This window comes from Haemaphysalis longicornis, unplaced genomic scaffold (assembly GCF_048455015.1).
Source record: "Haemaphysalis longicornis isolate Haplotype H1 unplaced genomic scaffold, Haemaphysalis longicornis Haplotype H1 scaffold_5, whole genome shotgun sequence".
In the NCBI taxonomy this organism is placed as follows: domain Eukaryota; kingdom Metazoa; phylum Arthropoda; class Arachnida; order Ixodida; family Ixodidae; genus Haemaphysalis; species Haemaphysalis longicornis.
In genome coordinates, this window is record NW_027526385.1 from 33449269 (window position 1) to 33465748 (window position 16480).

The 16480-nt window shown below is 46.1% G+C and overlaps 1 protein-coding gene across 1 annotated transcript; it reads left to right on the top strand.

Annotated features, from left to right (window-relative positions):
* The first annotated feature begins 13787 nt into the window (after positions 1-13787).
* On the top strand, positions 13788-15273 carry LOC144138042 (ATP synthase mitochondrial F1 complex assembly factor 1). Its single transcript, XM_077670098.1, has one exon. It carries the CDS (start codon positions 13973-13975, stop codon positions 14879-14881), a length of 909 nt encoding a protein of 302 aa, XP_077526224.1. The 5' UTR covers positions 13788-13972; the 3' UTR covers positions 14882-15273.
* Positions 15274-16480: the final 1207 nt, after the last annotated feature.

Sequence of the window (16480 nt, forward strand, 5' to 3'; positions counted from 1 at the left end):
CACTTTAACCCCAGCTGCAATTTGAACATTACTCAACCTCAAACATGTCGGCTGAGGCTGAGGCGAAATCATCCGACCTCATTTTTTCCTCAGACGGAGAGAAAACAGACTCGGACTGGATAGTAATAGTGACTATGAAAATTGAGGAAGAGTCAAAGTTAAATCATCAGTGACTACAGACGTGTGCGATCACTCACGAATGGAGAAAGCAGGTCTTGAAGAAAAAAAGCAAAAATCTTGAAGAAAAAAGTGTTTTTATAGAAAACGTTTATTGAGCCTTTCTTTTTTTGCGCGTTGAAATATGGGTGGGAGTTTCACCCGACAAACACAACTGAAAATTATCTTTTCTCGCCATTTTTAGCACAAAAGCAACGGTGATTCCAGAGAATGTCGGAATCTAACTACTCGATAGAAAAGACGGCGCAGCTGAGACGCCGACAAAGGAAGGCTTGACTTCGCGCTCTTGAGTGTCAAGCCTTCCGTTCGTTCGTGGCCCAGCTATTGATAATTTCCGACCAGTACACCCAGACAGACACTTAACTATTCACCTTAGCTACTTTCCGGTACCGTCTGACACGTGCTAAGTGTACGCTACACGGCACGCATGATACGTCTTGGGTGTACGAGCTCAACTAGCAAGGCAGCGCCGGCTTAGCTTATCTGTTGTGATGGAACGTCTAGTGATGGAACGGCGTGGAACGTACAAGCGTAGCTTATTTAGTGGTTCTGTAATGAAACCTATAACCTTGAGGTTCAAAACTTGATGTTTTTAACGACGTGCGACTGTGGTGGTGACTGGGTGACTGACTGCATGTAATAGTACACGCCGGGACGTTCGTTTTCCAACGCCTCGCGCTTCGAAGACACGTGACTTTTTGATCGCAGACGAAAGAAACGCATGAAACCCTAGCGACGTAAGCGTTGCTTAGACATCGCTTTTCTCGGAAAAGCGATGTATAATATTGGAAAATTTTGCTTAAAGGGGTCTTGAACAGATTTAAAAGAAATCGTGTTGTGCGGGCACTCATAACCGTGGAACCTTGATAAACAAACAATGCATACCCGTTTTGTTGCTCGATATTGGCAGACAGAAAAAAAATGCAGTTACGGTTTCAGCGTGGCTTTCCTCTCAAGTCACCATGGTGAATTGACGTCTTGGTAAGAAGCCAATCACAGTTTCCCCTCGTCTACACAGCATGTTGACATAGAGCGGGCTCGCAAAGGGCCAGATAAAGCTACAACATTGCCCCCATGAGGAAACTCTTCCTGCAACTGAACGGCAGAATGTCTCATCTCTAATACGACTGATCAACATGGTCAGTCAACAACACGGGCAAGTGGCGCAGGCAGATGTAACCAAGTTTAGAGTAAACTGGGTATTTTTGAACTGTTTACTCTGTTTCGCACGAGTCTGAATTGCCGTTCTGCTATTTCTTGCACAAAGCTTGCCGACGTCTGTCTCACAGAGCCTGTAATGTGAGTTGCGCGACGGTGAAACTTCCGACCTGACGAGATAAATGGCCGATAGCTTAAAATGAGAATTTACTACGTTTATCGAAGGAACTTCGAGTATTGAGAACTTAAAACCAACCCGTTATTTACTCATCAAACGCGAAAATAACTAGCGAGAAGCAGTGAACATGCGCTGAGTCCCACCATCACGCAGTTCGATTGCTTTCGTATTTCCTCCAATAAACAATGCTGTTGGCATTGTCTCGTTGATTGGATATGCTCCCATTTGGCTTACTGCAGAAGCGTCCAACAGTAAGTTAACGGTTATAGCTCTGGGTTGATTAGAAGTTATGAAAGCACACCAGAGTGCTGGGTCACAAATGCGAAGCGGCTTTTATTCCGCAGTTTTTTTGCCGCGCGTGCTTCTCTCGCCGATAGTGTAGTAGGTAAAGTGTCATACTTCAATACAGGCTGGCCATAACATTAGGCTGACCCGGTGGCTGCAAGTTTTAATCGCACACGGGACACTTTTTTTCCCCCGCTTGAGCAGTTTTGTGCCATTTAATACAAAAAACTAAGATTCCGAAGAGAATTCGGCAAAACAACATGAATTTCAGCAGGGGAACTGGCTACAGACCGTACAAGCAGCCAGTAGGTTTGAGTTCTGCTACAATGGTCGCCAGACAACTGAAATGGTTCGGTCATGGCAATGGAAAACTGTTTATGGCAATGAATAAACTATGCATTATTTTTAAAATGTCGGGTTTGCAGCTGTACAGAACAATATAGTTACAGAAAGCGTTTGCCTCTCGGATGTTCTTAATATGACGTAACTGCTAGTTGCGCGACCGACCGATGATGTGCGCATGGTCGCTCGCGATGAGCCTCAAAACGAGAATTTGAAAAGCGTCTCCCAAATTCTAGAAGCAATGAATTGTGAACATAATTGGGATGTATGTTATTAAAAGGTCGTTCAAGCAGATAAAATAAGCAAAGACAAATGCAATTTTATCTTCACCGCCCCTTCAATTCATTCTTCAAGCAGTAGGGTGCAGCCCATGTCTCCTATGGCCAAAGTCTAAATATCTGGCAGCAGGAAGAACCGGCACTCCAATGTCAATTTAAGGGTTCAGTGTCGGGCCATTTGCACTTTTGTCGTTACTAAATTCGCTACAACTTTGAACGTAAAACTTCACCGTTACCTGTAGGAACTTCACCTGTAGTTCTGATTATGCAATTTTTCGATGTGTGATTGTGCAATATAATTTCATATTCGCCTGATTAGAATTGTGTACAAAATGTGTTAAAACAATTTTGCAATGCTCCAGTAGTGCATTGCCCCATTCGCTTGTTCTAAACATTGTATAATAACCAGATTGAAACAAGTCTTGTTGCCAATTGCTTTCTTTTTATTTGTTTTTCTCTCTATGTTCTGTTTTATCTCTGTTTTCTCTCTCTCTTTCGGATCCATCACCCTTTTTTTTCATCTCTCTCTATCTTGTTACATGATGCAGCAATGTATTACCATTAAGGGGGCGCAGACCTTTGCCAAGCCGCTTATTGCAGGCTTTTTGTCTTCCCCCTGGCGTCTGTATGAATTTTCAATTGTCAAATAAAATTGATTTTTGATTGGCTGTGTGGTGCTTCTTCTAATGTTGAATAAGTGGAACAAGGGCGAAACGCTCTTGCAATAGCTTTGGCATTGATGTGTTCCTGACCAGTTATGAAACACTCTTTTAAAATGTTCTGAATTTTGTGTTCCTCCCCTTTTGTTATCTTTACAGCATACACGTGAGCCAGTTTCGGTTGCCCCCCGAGGGAGATCAATGGTAGCCTTTCCACCATGTTGGCAAGAGGGCATTTCTCCAAATAAAAGAGAAGGGCTGCTGAAGACACTCTTTTCTGCTGAAGCATGCTTCCCTAGATATTTTTGCAGGTGTGCTCGTCTGAACTGCAACTTGGTGCTTAGGAAAACATCTACTCATTGGGCGAAATTCCGGAAGAAAAGTGGCCCGATAATGAATGGATGTACTAGTGAAAGAAATGTGAGATGTATAAGGCGTGAAATACCGTCTGTGTCACAATCATGCCTGGGTCCCTCTGAGTAAGGACCCAGGCATTATGGACCCAGGCATTTTCTGCACACTGTTTGCTCCTTCAAATGTTAAAGGTGTTGTGCCACCAAATTTTAAGTCTGTAAAAAGCCTGCTGTAGGCTTCCTCTGCATGCAACGACCCTCAACACGAAGTGCTGGGTACAGCAAGCGCTTAATATATATTTTAATTCGCTTCTAAAAATTACCTAAATGCTCTTCTGGAAATCGGGACCCATCGCTAGCGCCACTAACCATGACGTCAGTGAATTGCCAGCGCCGCAAAGTTTGTGACGTCATACAACGCTAGCGACTCGGGCGACGTGAACGTGAACTCCAGTTACCACAGTTTGTTTGGTCGCTTGGTCGTATCGACACACTATACCGATACGACGGCGACGACGACGCGACGCCGGCGAGTCGTTAAAACATCGGCCGACTGCCGAATTGCCAGACCGCGTTGTCACACCACGCCGACGGCGACACAAACACGTCGGCCGATGGAAAGTCGCCATAGTGTGACTGACTCGCCGACCGAAGACGCCAACAAAACCGGTCGCCTGACTGGTCGCACGACGCGTCGTCAATCGACCGAGAAGCGAGAACTGCGCCCCGACAACATTCGTGCCGCAATGAACGCGGCTCTATTTTGTTAGTTTCTGGAGGGTAATAAGCTCAGTAAGTTCCATGAAGCCCATACAACTCAACACTAGCGCTAATGCGATCCGTATTTTGGCGTTCGACGCTTCGGCCGTGCTCTTCGGCGACGCCGCTACCCCGGAATGTGTGTGCGATCGGCTCGCCTGTAGAAAATATAAGGTCAGTTTCGTGCAGAAGAACAGTTACGTAGGGTAATTTGGGTAATAAGGGATCAGTATCGGCAAAGGTTTTTAACGTAAAACGTAAAACCAAAGTACGGCAAGCACTATCCCTTCAGTGCAAAATCGCAGTCGCAGCCGGGCACACTTATTTTTGCGAGCGCTTTCGCAGAAGAGCAGAGTTGATGGCGATAAGCTGTCGCGGGGGCTTCGCGGAACCTTGCTGCGCAAGCGCTATTTAAAAAATGTGAGTTTACAAGCCAGGAATTCTGTAAACTAGCTAGTAAACACCGACGTACGACTCCAAGGATGGGCCTCCATCTAGTACACCGGCCATATCGCGAAGCGGAATCGTTTGTTCGCTGGCTCAGCCCAGAAAAACACCGCGTCTTTCTGGGCTGAGCCAGCGAACAAACGATTCCGCTTCGCGATATGGCCGGTGTACTAGATGGAGGCCCATCCGGTGCCGTATGACGTTTTTGTGCTCCTAGGTTTGTTTAGCTTGTGGAAGTGCCGCATGACTGATCGGCATGCTGAACCCCCTAGGCCGACCAAGGTCATTTTTCGGGAACAGGCGGCGTTGGTACGGAGCGTTTACGTCGCGCAGAGTGATCCACCAGAGTGGCTGCATCTTTTGGATGCGTGCGTTTGCTTGCCTGAGTTTTGAATTGGTGCCGACCTTTGTTAGACTGACGGGCTTACCCTTTTCTGTCTGTTAGTGTTTATATTGTGTGTCAATTGTCTTGGCTGACTTCTCTCTAAAATTTCCATGTATTAAAGAAAAAAAAAAAAATTGTTCGCTGGCTCAGTGGTCTCGCGCGTTCCGCTCATCCGGTCAACGTTGCCGGTTCGATTCGCGGCGGGGGCAGCTTTTTTTTTTTTTAGCGTTTTTTTAGCATTTTTATGGTTTGCAAATCCATGGTTTTCATTTGTCTGCATCCTAGGATGCAGACAAAGAATCCAGGTCGGAGCTGTCGCGGCTTGACGTGACGAGTTGGCGTGTTTACTTCCGTGGTGAAGCACGTATGTGGAGGAGCAGACGCCGCAGTAAAGTCGCAACGTACCGCAGCGCCGCATGGTAGACACGCGTGGCAGAGCGTCCGCGCAACCATAGCCTCCTATATAACCTACTAAAGGAGGCTATGGCGCAACGCTGTGACGTCACTGCTTGAATCGGCGCCCAGAAACCGAAACCGAATCCTGTTCACATGAATCGTGCGATAATAAATTTTTCACTCAGAATATGTGCGTGTGAGAGCATGTATCATGCTTTCTAACGAATTATAAAACGTTTGCAACAAAGAATGCACAAGCAACAAATTTGGTGGCACAACACCTTTAAGGATAGTACCATCAGAGTAAATTCAAAGGCAGTACATTCGGAGGCAATTCAAAGGTAGTACATTTAAAAGGAAGGACATACAGAGGCAATTCAAAGGAAGGACATTAAAAGTCTATGAAATAGCAGTGGCCAATTCTCAATTCAGAGGCAACTCAAAGGAAACTTCCCTTGTACTGACTCTGGGAAATTGATGGGCAATTGACTGTGAGTTCAAAGGAAACAAAAATTTTTCATAAGGACACGCCAATACGTTCTCACGAGTACTCACTCACGACCGCGCTCGTGGTTGTGTACGCGACTACCCAAATACAATACTCGCGAGTATATACATTAACGAAAGGCCTTGATTTAAAACGGCACACTTTGCGTCGACCATTAAACGCGAAGTAGCCTTCGTCGGTAAGCAAACGCCAAGGAAGCTGTTACATGTCCAATCTTGGTGTTAGAACAAACTATCAGTTTGCTTTTCAGTTTCAGTTTTAAGGTGCGCAGTTAGAGACGTGTACATCAGTTTGCTGAGGCATGTTCCAGGCCAGCCCCATCAGGTTAGAAGAACCAGATCCCCGTCTTAACATTTTTCCCTTATGATGATTACGCGTTCTAATTGTATCCGTGCTTATTTTTATACTTGTTTAACGCGCGCTGCGAGAAAAAAATTTGAGTTTGTGTATCTTAGTCGTGTAGGCGTACTTGGCAACGACGTAGGCCATTAGAGCGACATCCATGAACGTTAGGGAGCATAGTAAAGACAATTTACAGGAGCGAGAAAGCGAGCCAAGCAACTTCATTAAGAATGCCTGCAGAACGATTAGCCGTCCCATGTAAGGGAGGCGTCACCGCGACGCGGGAAAATAAATCTCGTCATACGGTCAATCTGCATCTATTTGCGTAAACAAGTTTTGTAAACTACCCGTAAAGCTGGTGATGGCTCTAAAAAATACCCCCACCCCCATTTCCGTCATGTCCCTACAGAACAATGTTTGTGGTCGTTGCGAAAGATCACACGGCCAAATTCAGGGCCAAGGTGCATGGGTGCGGTCCTAATTGGTCCGCTCGGCGGTCCTGCCGCAAGCTCTTCTCGGACAAAGCTAAACTTGGACTCGATTCAAGATAAACCCTGCGCCACGATGCTCTGAAAGGCTTTCCGAATGAGTGGTATGAGTAAGATACAATAAAGAAGCACCGTACAAAGGAACGCCGCGCCAAAAGAACCCCGCGCTTTTCCGCGTATATCGTTCGGACAGAAGACTACCGCGCGACGGCATCGACGCTTTGACGCGCATGCGCACGTGACCAGTGTGACGTACGGCGTCCATCATGCCCCATGACGCGCGCCATGGCGACAGCGATCGCCCTCCAACACCGCCAAACTCGCCACGGTCACGGAACACCGCCAAAACAACGTCTCCACCTTCCTTCACCCCACCCTTCGTATTGTCCTTCTATTGGCTGCGTCGCGCTGCTCCCCGTTACGTATTTCCACTTCGACCAGTCACGAGGAAAAGTTGCGTTTCGTGACCTCCGAACGCATCGCGCAAGGCCTGTTATATATGGGTGGGTGATACAAGCTGCAGCCGCCGTTGGCGGCATTCATTGTGAGAAAGAGATCTCCTGCTCCTGGTGTGGTTCGTGGTCCTATCTATCGCGATCGGCTTAGGTGAGCTCTAAACTGCCCGAAGGCACGCACGCGGCTGGTCTGGCCCGCGTTGTGACGTCACAAAATTGCGCGTCTAATGGCAATCGGCGAGCTACCCAGATTGGACGCCGTAAAATAGGGATGCGTGCTGGCGTGAGTAACACGCGATCCGTGATCTGCATCATTGATCGCGGAAAATAAACAAGCAAATGGCGTTTTTCCACGGCTTCGCAAAGCATCAGGTGGCAGAGAATTGGCGGGAAGGGATTCGATATGACGGCAACATGGCGGGCGAAAAGACCATTAGGCTTCGCCGAGCTCATTACCTCAGCGCCTGCCCCATCGAAGCAACATTTCAGTACGCGCGTAATTACGTCATGTTACGATCATCATGATCACCATTCAGTTGCTTGTACGATATCGTAACAGTGAGCATTATTTTGCCGTGTAGAACAATGTTTGGGCGTTGGAAAGATCAGAGTTGATGCCATTTTGTACGGTGTTTAGGGGTTTAAGATCCAGGCGTGTCACCTGATCACTTAGCGTGAAATGCGATGTACGTGGGGACTTCGATTTCTCCGTCATCTACGTGATGTTCTCAGTTCAGGGAGAACCGGACAGACATAAAAAAATCGTCCAGGCCGCGAGGCTTCAACTGGCGCAGGTTTTTCTGTTCTCGGACGTTCTTCAAGCTAGCAACTCAAGCTCGTTTAAAGGCCACCCACCAAATTTTTTTAAAGACGATAGTCTTTCTTGGGCTACTTCTTTGTCCAGAAAGTTTGGTTTGTCTGTCTGTCTGTCTGTCTGTCTGTCTGTCTGTCTGTCTGCCTGCCTGCCTGTGACTCGATACAGCCACCCGGTTAAAGTGAAACGCAGTCTGCGCAATAGTCTTATATATTACCAGGCAAATCTAAGCGTCCAAGGCCGGTTTATATGTTCATACTTGTCAACATTGTTGACGAAGAACAAGGATTTATGCATATATAAGACAGAAAATTTATACACAAGGGATATTTACGGTGTTTCTCTATAAAAAGATTCATTGATGCTTGACTTTTGCGAAATGAAATGCTGCATCCACTGCAGAAAAAAAAAATCACACTGTCGCCTGCTTTCGCCCGCGCCACTAAAGCTTCTGGCGGCATTTTAAGAAATCAAGCGGCAACAGTTACGAAAGGGGCCACTAGATAGGTTCCACGTACTGCTTGGAACGCACGTGGACTATAGGTCAACGTGGTTCTATAAACGTTTAAGTAGGGCGCCTCGATTCACGCGCGTATCCGCCGTACGGCAGCGTTGGCATCGAGGCACCCGGCCTGGAACAGTAGAACACGGTTAATTTAAACTGACTTGGGAAACTTTTAGCGTGTTTACCTTGGCAGGAGCGCGACGCAAGATGAACAACATGAAGGGTGATCGGGAAAACGAAGGGAGGCATTTACTTGGCAAATGTCGACAGACTGTCGTCTTTTGTCGACATTTGCAACGAAAGGAGTAGATACGCGGCCAATTTTTTTATAAATATCCCCATCTTTGGTGCAAGGGTGCATCATTCAATATCATGGTGAGCTACGGTAGATCTTTCGGCGTCGCTTTTTTCTGGGTGAATCCATGGATTGGCTTGCGTATGAACACGCGAAAACAAATTGTCATATACGCAAGAATCGCTGACGTGATTCAGGCATGTTGGCTTCTTTTAATCGCAAAAGGAAGCTCGGGCACGTCTGAGGTGAAACGTAGCATAATACCTGCCGGTCGGCGAAGATCTTGGTTTCTGAAATTCACGGTGCATTTTTTTATCATGAATATTAAACATGACTCAGCTCTTCGCATTTGGTTGAGGCAACTCTTTTTGGTTTCAGAGAGCAGCTTAAACTTCGGAGTGACGCTTTATCGTTCGTGACATTGCAGCGACGAAAAAGGGGGTACGATGGTGGGTGTTCAGAAAAATAGTCCCAACACTAATTGCAACATACCTAATTCATTCGTGATTCAACGGGGAAAAATCATATCGATTTTTACGCGTTAATCTTAATTAAACCTCGAGTTTGATGACGGTAAACATAATTTAGTAGACATATTCCCTCAAAAGAATTTCTCTAGAACCATCAGGCACACTGGCGCACTGGCCGTGGAAGATGATTAGTTTACTTGGTTTCAAATTAATGCGTGTTCGTATGCTCTGATTCTATGCTATGAGTTCTTATTAGCTCTATGAGCTCGTACGCACTGCTATGATTAGCAGCTAGCGCTGCTATAGCATACGAGCTCGCATACTACGAGCTCGCATACAAGCTCGGACCAGTATCTACAGCTGATAGACTATAGGAGCATGTCCAGAGGACGTCGGCGTTCACCGAAAATGAAGACGTCAAACGCGCTTCCAACGGAGTACGCCCAACAATAGTTTGAATGTTTTTCGGACACTCCTGTCGGCAATCCGTAATCCTTAAAACCTTCGCAATCGAAGGTGAAAAAACCAGCGAAATAGACGGAAGACGTAGAAGAGACGAGACAACACACGTCTACGTCTTCCGTCTATTTCGCTGGTTTTTTCACCTTCAAAATGTACCAACTGGCCCAGCAAGCTGCACTTCTTCGCAATCGACCACAGAAGGCGCGTTGTGATTTCAGCACAGCCGCCGGTGATTGTGGTACTTGCGTTGGCGTTTGCGAACAAACTTCGCCGAGCAGTTAGCTTCTTGGCCAAGACGATGACCCTGTTGCCTGCTCACTGTGCGCTGACGAAGACGTCGGTCGCAGTTGTTATGACTACCAGCTCCTTGGACAGTACGCTGTGTCGGCGAAGTCGGCAATGACGACAATTGTGTCGAACGTGCCGAGCCGAGCTAGGCAGGCATCTTCCGCCAGCGCGGAGCAAGCAGGCACGCCCTAATGTTCTCGTACGAGAGTTAACTTATGACTGCCGTTTTTGAAGATGGCTGTATTAACCAGAGAATTCTAACTACCGTTTTTGTTCGTGCCTGCATTAGAAACAGAATTTTGTTGGTAACCGCCTCAGAGCGAGACTAATGACTCCCGTTTTTGTTGGTAGCTGTATTAGTACAGGAGTTGTGACTGGCTACTTTTGTGAGGTTGGTAGCTGTGGTAGCGAGGGTTTTGACCCCCGTTTTTTTTATCGTATTTAGAAATATCGTTTGCGCGCTTGCTCCCATATTTCACAGATTTAAAGTACATTTTCACCTTGATGTCAAGAAAGTACGCGTGCACCCTCTTTAGCAATGAGAAAGTTTTCTAAAAATTTCTAAAAACGAAGATGTGATCCGAACATATATAGCACCCTTAGCAACTTTAGATGTATACCCGCATCCACACACACACACACACACACACACACACACACACACACACACACACACACACACACACACACACACACACACACACACACACACACACACACACACACACACACACACACACACACACACACACGCAAATAACATCCGCTCAATGTTCCTTTCTTCAGTATGAATATATTGCACGACATAAGAGAAAAATATAAAAAATAATGAAACGTCAATACGTCTCACCAATACGTCGAGCGATAAAATATTAGGGCCTCAAAAGAAAAGTGCCAAAAAACTAGTCAGGGCACCCTCGTATCCGATGAGTCAAAAACCTTAATTTCAAATTGTACTGGGTAATTCCGAGGAGCGGTCGACGTACCAGCTGTTTGTTGGCAGGAAAAAGTGCTCTATTTCCAAGAAAAATCCCCCTTTAAGCTGTTGTTACCCACGGGCTAGCCTGCCTCTAAAACCCACGCCACATGATCGACGCAGTGATACCAACGCACGTGCCAACGTTCATAGATATCTATAAAGTATCTATAAACGTTGGCACGTGCAGCAGGGAAGTTGTATATCCTCCATAGGAGTCTGTAAGCAAACGTGTCGCCATCTTTTGACCGAGGCTTGTACTTAAAACTACGCGACTCGAATGGCGCGAACCTTGACGTAACGGCACAAGTTGGAAAAACCCTGTGCTCCTTTGAGTCGACGCATTCGAATGGCGCGTTGGATACACCAGTGGCCTCGGTTGTTCATATAATGTTTCGTTATAAACCCAGAGTGGCCTCAGTGGGAAAAACATGATTCATGACGGGCTAATTGAAAATGCTCGCGCTAACAAGGGATGGCAGCCGGCATCGTTGCGGCCTTACAGGGACTGCCGCTATGTTTAAACAGTGACTCCGTAAAAATACGACGCTAACTCTTGTGAAAAATTAACGCAATTTTGCCAAAACATGTATGACAAATTGCTGGACCATTATGTTGCGTACGTTAAACGTTGCTTGGTTCTTCCTTTCCTTTGTTTTTTCTTTCCTTTTTAAAGCGGAAGCTTTCTTTATGGGACCGGTGGCGTCTCATCATATAACTAACGCATTTCCCCATAGACCGGTTGGTCGACCGAAAAGCTCTGATAAGATCTATGGACACACCGCGCATGCGTGAAACCGGGCTTCCATTGTGTCAAAACGGGTTACACCTGAAAATTGTGAAAAAGGAACGCTTCTAGATAAGATAACACGCATCGATCATGAATGAGGAGTACAATATCATACCTTTATCTCTTAAACCGCGTATACCGATATACATTAAGATCGTGCGTAGATGCGTTTACTTAGTGCGCGAAAAATCGTCGCATGGGTTCGTTCTTCGCTTGCAATTTGGGTCTTTTCAAGGTTTGACGATCGATCGGACGCACTTTTAGCTTTCGCGCTTCTCTCAACGCTCGTAAGGAAGGGGTGGTAAATTTTTATTTTTTTCTATATTCTTATTTACTTTCATATCGTTTTTTTCCACCTTTGACCACCCTCATTTCTCCGTGCTAATATACCTCCACTCTCATGTGACAGCCAATCAGCGCCGAAACCTACCCATCCTCACGTGTTAACTTCCCTTGCAAGCCTCACTTTTAGTGCTCAAGCACTAGTGTGGTCGACCTATCCAAATCTGTGCGCATACTCTGGAGCCAAAAAATCTGCGCGTGAGCTTGAATACTGCAAGAGCGAAGAACGCGGGAGAACGAGCGATAAAGCGTGACGTCAGTGCGGGCTGCGCCTGCGCAGCTGGAAGGGGGGCTCGGCGCGCGGATGTATGTATGTATGTATGTATGTATGTATGTATGTATGTATGTATGTATGTATGTATGTATGTATGTATGTATGTATGTATGTATGTATGTATGTATGTATGTGTGTGTATGTATGTATGTATGTATGTATGTATGTATGTATGTATGTATGTATGTATGTATGTATGTGTATGTATGTATGTATGTATGTATGTATGTGTGTGTATGTATGTATGTATGTATGTGTATGTATGAATGTGTGTGTATGTATGTATGCGTTTGTACACATGTCCATACATACATACGTACATGCATGTACACAGGTGTACATGTGTATGTATGTATGCGTATGTACACATGTGCATACATACATACATACATACATACATGTGTACATACGCATATATATACATACGCATGTACATATGTACATACATACATGTATACATACACATGTGTACATATGCATGTATGTATGTATGTATGTGTGCACATGTTTAATGGCGACAGGCGGAGGCAGAAAACCAGCCCATGCACTTAAGTTAACATGACTTTTTTATTGTAGTTAAGCCCGTTCTACGTGGTGCGAATTCGCAGGGAAATTCGCACCATGTAGAACTGGCTTTAGTCGCATTAAAAAGCGTAGCGAGTGAGTCACCTCTTTGAAGAAGCAAATAAAACGTCCTGCAACTAGCCATGCGCGGCGGCTGTCGTTCGAAGTTCTTCAGACAAAGCTGACCGCTCCATTCAAAGCAAAATGTCTTACATTACCTGGTACGCCACGTGTTGTGAGTGTGTGTATGTATATGTGTATGGCAGTTCATGATTGAATGCCTGCGCGTCGCCAAGAATACCACACACTGTATGTATGTGCGTTGATGATAGTAGCAAATGATACCAGATTGCAAAGCCCATAAAGCAAACCGAACGCAAAATCGGCACCAGCGAAACCGAATCTTACTTTAATGACTCATTATTGGTATCATAGTGACCACAAATTATTCAAGCAACCTATAAACCACATAATACACCCGTTTATGAACAGGACACACGCTCCCCTTCTTTCTCACATATGCACGTTCGCACATAAAACAAAAGGTAAAAGATTTACAACGCTTCTTTTTGTTTTACTTTTTGTTGGTGCGGAACGGAAGAAGAAACCCAAACGCTGTTTAAACTTCGCGCCGGGATGTTCTTTTGTGGAGTATGTTCTGTACGCCTACGAAGTGTCTATTTTACATTTCAAAACGCAAGTTCTGTTATTACTCGCAGCGCTAACGTGTTTTTTTCCATAGAGATAATAGTTTTTTCCCCACAACTTTTGGATTTTGGCTAGCGGATACTTTTGGCTACGACCTTTTGCTGTCCCTTCGTGAACAGACGACAAGCACGTGCGTTTTCGACAGTTTTCGTATGTTTCTGTGTCCCGGACGCGATCTGTTACAGCCGCGGCAGAGCTAGTACAGTTTGACAGCTGAAGTAAACCGCAGGGACGTTGTTTGGCAACCCAGCGCACGTAAGACAGCCTTTCTCCGATGGCTCTCTTCAGACCGGCGTGGCCGATGCTCCATCGTTTCATCGGCTCTGCTACCAAGAAAAATTGTCTCAAAATATCACCTACAACTTCCACGTCAGTGCGGTCACTTGTCAACGACGACAGTCGCCAACCTTGCAGCGACAACCCGTACTACAAGAAATACGCCGACAAGATCAAGGAACTAGAGCGGCAAAACCCGGAGAAGTTCAAACGGCGCCAAGACGAGGTCTCGCAAAACGAAGTGCCGACGAAAACGTCGGAATTTAAACAACATCCAAATGATGCGCAAGGGGACAGCCAAGACGACAGACGGTCGCAGCAGGAACCGACTTACGTGCGACCCTCAAAGTTCGACGCCGACGCGATACGCGAGCTACGGTCGCGGTGCAAGACGACCTCCGAATTGGCAGACGCCTGGAAGAGCCTTCACGCCGAAAGGGACGCCGTTTGTGCCGTGATTCCGAGCTCCGTCTACGACACGATTCGTGAGCGGGCAAGGGACTATCCTGTGTTTCTTTATCCGCTGCCCAGGAACGGCGGTTACGAATTCGTGTTGTCGCAGTTTGTCGGCGACCAGTGCCACATGACGCCGTTGGCGAACTATCAGCGTCACGGCAGCGAAGCGCCGGCGTGCTTAGCGCTCAGTTACTGGACGCAGCTGGCGGCGAGGGAGGAGGGAGCCGTGGTCTTGATGAGCGGTGAATACGACGCCAAGGTGATTGGACCCGCCGAAGCGCAGTGTCTGGTGAACCAGCTGCAGCTCTACTACGGCAAAAACGAGTTGAAAAAGAAGCTGTTGCTGTGGAACTTCAACCGGGAGCCGCGGTCGTTCAACCACGAGGCCCTGATCAGGGAATTCGAAGCGTCGTTGTCGCAAGAGCAGGCTGAAAGCTCTTCAGTGGGCTGAGGGGAACGTCATGGCTTTGTCGACTGCCTTGTCAAGGCTTTTCTTTGGCTGCGAGTTGTTCATGGGGTGATATTGAGTGAAGGCATTCGAATGTAATGTTGGTGTTCAGGAATTCAGATGTCGAACAATGTCGAAAGCTTGTGAAAACCAGAGTGTGGCTAGAAACTTGGTACTAAAGCTTGACTGCATGAAAATGTGTTGTGGCAGCGGACTTTATTGCGTACTGTACCGACCTAGTAGCATAGTCGTGAAGCAGTGCAGAGAATATTAGACAGTAAATGCTTCTAGCAGTTGTCCGGCCAGTTTAAAATCTTGCATGTGCTTGGGTGGACACAGATGCGCGAAATAAAACTGGTGTGTCAGTGCTGGGCCTCAAACCCACACAAAGTTGCTTTCGGGTTGCCTTTATAACTATTTGTTCTATCAGTATTTACTACTGTTGTGCTTTTCAGGTGATGGGTACGGAGAACATGGCCCTATTTTATCTTCTGCTGCAACCTTAACTTAGACGGTTTATTGCTGGCTTATAGTGACGGCTTATTGCTGGCATGGAAATATTACTTCAAGGTTCAAGTTCAGTTGTGGTGTTTAGATTTTGCTTCGATTAGAAGTAGGCTGTTACTAGATGTATCCAGACTTGTCTGGCATGAAAGCTGCTGCAGTCACATTTAAAAAATAGAACAGCGCAGACCAAGACAAGATTAGAATACAGGAGAGGCACTTATGTGCTTACTTTTTAACACGTCTAGCTACATTACCTTTCACATGTGTACCCACACATAAATGGGAAGTAATCAGGAGTAATTGGAAGTAAAGCCGACGGAAGTAATCGGCCGCTCTTGCTTCTTCGATTGCTCAGTAGACAGGTCCTTTGTCACATCTCATGCACTTCTGCAACTCTTTCCAGGAATGGGTACCTGCCCTTTTCGTTGTCATATTTTGCACATCGCAATTTTCCTTTTGTGTCTGCAGTAGCAGTTTGAAATCAAAGTGATTTTTAGTCATCCAGTGACTCTTGCAGAGCACCAAAGAAGCGCGTCTTTGCAAAAGTTGGCATAACAGAACAGCTGTGTAAACCTTGCGCTGTAAAAAGTGCAAGCAATGATGTTTGCCGCTTTATTGGGCAGCAGAAAACATCAAACTAATGTCGATATTGGGGTGTATGCCTGCCTCACTGTCTTTTGGCATCACGCGAGAATTACAACATTCGATAGTTACAAGCCCGACGCTTTCTGTGCAAAAATTAATTACTGCAGTTGAAGGCTGTGCCTCGCGCGTAAGCTGATGTAAAAAGTACCAAACATGTTATATACAGAAACAATGTGTAGAATGGACCTAAGTGAACATTTTTACAGCAGAAAAGGGAACCTCGGGACTTGCCAGAAAATTGTTAGAATTGCCGGGTGCTCGCACCAAAGTGGTTAGAAGGAGAACGAGCAAATCTACCGCTAAGACAAACTGCAGGCTGCTTTTTGCTGTAGCCCAAGGCAACAGCAGAAATGTTCAAAGCAAACCACTAGCTAGCGCTTGGCATGTTACACGAAGTTCCAGGCTTGGAACCCATCTGTGAACAAAATGTTGTGAAGGAACCACACTACC